The sequence below is a fragment of the Symphodus melops genome (assembly GCF_947650265.1).
Source record: "Symphodus melops genome assembly, chromosome: 5".
Classification (NCBI taxonomy): domain Eukaryota; kingdom Metazoa; phylum Chordata; class Actinopteri; order Labriformes; family Labridae; genus Symphodus; species Symphodus melops.
Window position 1 is genome coordinate 8,750,305 of NC_136695.1, and position 2,907 is coordinate 8,753,211.

Here is a 2,907-nt window from a genome sequence, read left to right on the forward strand (position 1 = left end):
GTTATTGTTGTTGTAGTCAACTGCCATGATTGATTTCCTCTGCCTTAGGATTGCAAGTGTCCAGGGTCAGGTGAGGGCGTGAGTGGGAAACCCACTGCCACAACTTGGCCCTGGTTTGTCCTCATGGATGAGGTGTTGGGACAGAAGCATTCCACTTCACCCCCAGTCCTAATCGCCTCCATCCCTGAGGACACTTCAGGGCCCAGCGCGGCAGTGGGAGACCAGGAGGAGGAGCCGCTGATCATAGTTTCTCACAGGACAACAAGGTAAGGATATCTTGAAGCATCTGCGTTTTCACTTAATCCAATCCTCAGAGCTTCCGTATAAAATACCACACTTAGTCTGGCACTACAGGGAAATGGACTTTCTGATTGTGATCTTTCTGATCAAAACCATGATTCTTGTATCCGTATGAAGAGTATTATTGTAACCATGTTTCACAGTATTATACTGTCCAAAATGTAACCTCTATTGTGTCAATTATCAACATGAACTGGTATAGCTACAATGAAAACCACCAGCAGAATATAAATTGAACTTTGATTTATTAATAAATAAAAAAAACAAAAGTAAAATCAATGTAATTTAAAATCTTAATATCAATATATTATGTACATTAATCTGTTATTTACATTTATTTTGATTAAAAACAAAAAGTATACTACAGGATAAACCTGGCTCTGCCTGTGCTGGACAGCCGGAAACACGGCCTGATTTTAATGCTGCTGGGCCTTCTACCAGGAAATGGAGACACTCTTCTGGCTGGCAAGTGGTGGTCTCCAGAGTGTTTGGGATTCTACACTGTCCACCGCATCGTCCAATGACCGGGTTTGCAGGACTGACTCGATTGACGGCTGCCATGTCACAAATATTGGTGGTCTGGTGGTACCTCCTCCAGGGCAGACATCTCTGCAGACAGCTGGTCCCGCCAGGGAGCACCACTGACTGCCTCCAAACCGTCCTCCCCCTCATCCTCTGCCCCATCCTCCTCAGCCTCATCCTCTGGGGCCACGATGTCACCTGCCCCGAGGCAGATGTTGTGGAGGATGGCACATGCTGTTATGACCTGAAATAGTAAATGATAAATAAAGGAAAAGATTATAGCACCTGAAAAATAAATCCTCCCGTTTGATTTATTGTTATTAACAATTGTAAAATATCCTATTAAATGATTACTTACATGTGGTACAAAGGTGTGGTGCACCTCCAGCGCTTGCAGGAAGATGGCACGGAACCTCGTCTTCATCATCCCAAAAGCATGCTCTATAATGGAGCGTGCCCTGGAGTGACAGACGTTGAAGCGCTGGGCTCCCACACCTCGTACAGGCTGTTTGTAGGGAGTGATGAGGGGAAGTGGGTGTTGGAGGCACGGGTACCCCCCGTCTGCCAGGATGAACTGCCCTGGAGGAGGGTAGAGTCCACGCCTGTAGAGTGGGCTGTGCCTGAGCACTCGTGCATCATGCACAGACCCAGGCCAGCCCACATACGTGTCCTTGAAACGGCCCTGATGGTCACAAACAGCCTGCAGGATGATGGAAGGGAATAGTTTTCTGTTCCCATAGCACTGACCATCAGGGCCGCCCGGTGGCTTGATGCGGACATGGTAGCCGTCTATCGCTCCAGCTGCTCCTCTGAAGGCCCTGTGTCTCGCCAGCCCTGCAAACCCACGGGAAACTGCCTCCAGGTCTTGAGGAGTGGTGGGGAAGTGGATGACCTGGTGGCGAATGGCCACCACCTCCTCAGTCATCCTGTGAACGATGCGGTGGACAGTGGAACGAGGAATCCCAAAGGCTCTGGAGACCACCCTGTACGATGTTCCACTTGCCAGCCAGAAGAGGAACACCAGGGTCTCAATTGTAGCACCCCATCCGTGTCTCTGATCCTGGTAGAGAAGGCCCAGCAGCACTTGCAGAGCCTCCCTGCTAAGCCGGAAATCAGGCCGTGTGTCTTCCTGCTGGTTGAAAAACCTGTCCAGCACAGGTATGCTCAGGTTTATCCTGCAGTATGTACGAGGATTAGCCTATTGGGAAAACACAGAGAAGGAAATTCATTATAAACAATAACTTGATTAAATGTGGAAAAGCTGAGATACCTGCTTTTTGTCTTTAGATAGCGCTAGAGATAACACTTGTGAATTAATTGGCACTATACAACTAAAGGTTTATTGATTGATAAGCCATATAAACTACGTTTGTTGTTGTTGTTGTTGTTAACTAACTAAGCTTAAAGTTAAGGATCAAATTAAAGCTAAAGTACAAACATGTTAACCAATCTGAAGGTAAACTCACCTGTCCATGGTGCTGACTCAGCCGGAGATAAAGCACACGTCGGCGCATATAATTCTCCCTCTCTCTCTTTTTCAGAATCATAAAAAACTGTACTATCAAAACAAATAAATTCATTGTATCTCCTGGCTCCATTGTATATATAAAATAAATATAAATATAAAAATTAGGTGTTTGCGGTTGAGTTGTGTTGATGAAATGGTACAATCAAAAAACGGACACTCTCAGGGTTGCTAGGAGACCGAACAGTTAGTGACGCAAGTAGGAAGACCAGACCGTCTCATTTCGGAGACCACGTGGATCAGCCTTCGCGGTCCACGGAGGACGTGCCTTCGTGGACCGCGAAGGCCACGCCCTCCGAAGGCTGCAACCTCTGGAATGGGACACAGCTAAAGTGTGGTGAATTATCTTATTTTGGTAACTTTATAAAAGTTTAAGAGCGCTCTGTGGACACCTGCTGGACATGCTTCATACAGATATTATAGACAAGTTGAGTCAAATATCCTGAACATTTCAACCAAAAATGGAAATAAAGAAAAAAAAACAAAAGAAAACTTTTTTGTCTGATAAATCATTTATCACACGTCCTGAATCGAGGATTCAAGAAAGGCTAACACACTAC

The 2,907-nt window shown here is 45.9% G+C and overlaps 1 protein-coding gene across 2 annotated transcripts; it reads right to left on the minus strand.

The window, feature by feature from the left end:
• Positions 1-528: 528 nt before the first annotated feature.
• On the minus strand, positions 529-2,432 carry LOC306824637 (putative nuclease HARBI1). Of its 2 annotated transcripts, XM_079344825.1 has the most exons (3): positions 2,289-2,432; positions 1,570-2,020; positions 529-1,066 (listed from the first exon to the last, which is right to left on the minus strand). In XM_079344825.1, exons 1-3 carry the CDS (start codon positions 2,418-2,420, stop codon positions 1,017-1,019), a joined length of 633 nt encoding a protein of 210 aa, XP_079200951.1. In that variant the 5' UTR covers positions 2,421-2,432; the 3' UTR covers positions 529-1,016. The 2 variants fall into 2 exon arrangements, with proteins under 2 accessions (XP_079200951.1, XP_079200950.1); XM_079344824.1 differs by having other exon boundaries at positions 529-2,020.
• Between the last annotated feature and the right edge of the window lie 475 nt (positions 2,433-2,907).

Coding starts and splice junctions, on each gene's coding strand:
- LOC306824637 (XM_079344824.1), bottom strand. CDS start 2,420: ATGGAGCCAGGAGATACAATGAATTTATTTGTTTTGATAGTACAGTTT. Junction 2,021..2,288: donor TGAGTCAGCACCATGGACAG/GTGAGTTTACCT, acceptor TTTTCCCAATAG/GCTAATCCTCGTACATACTG.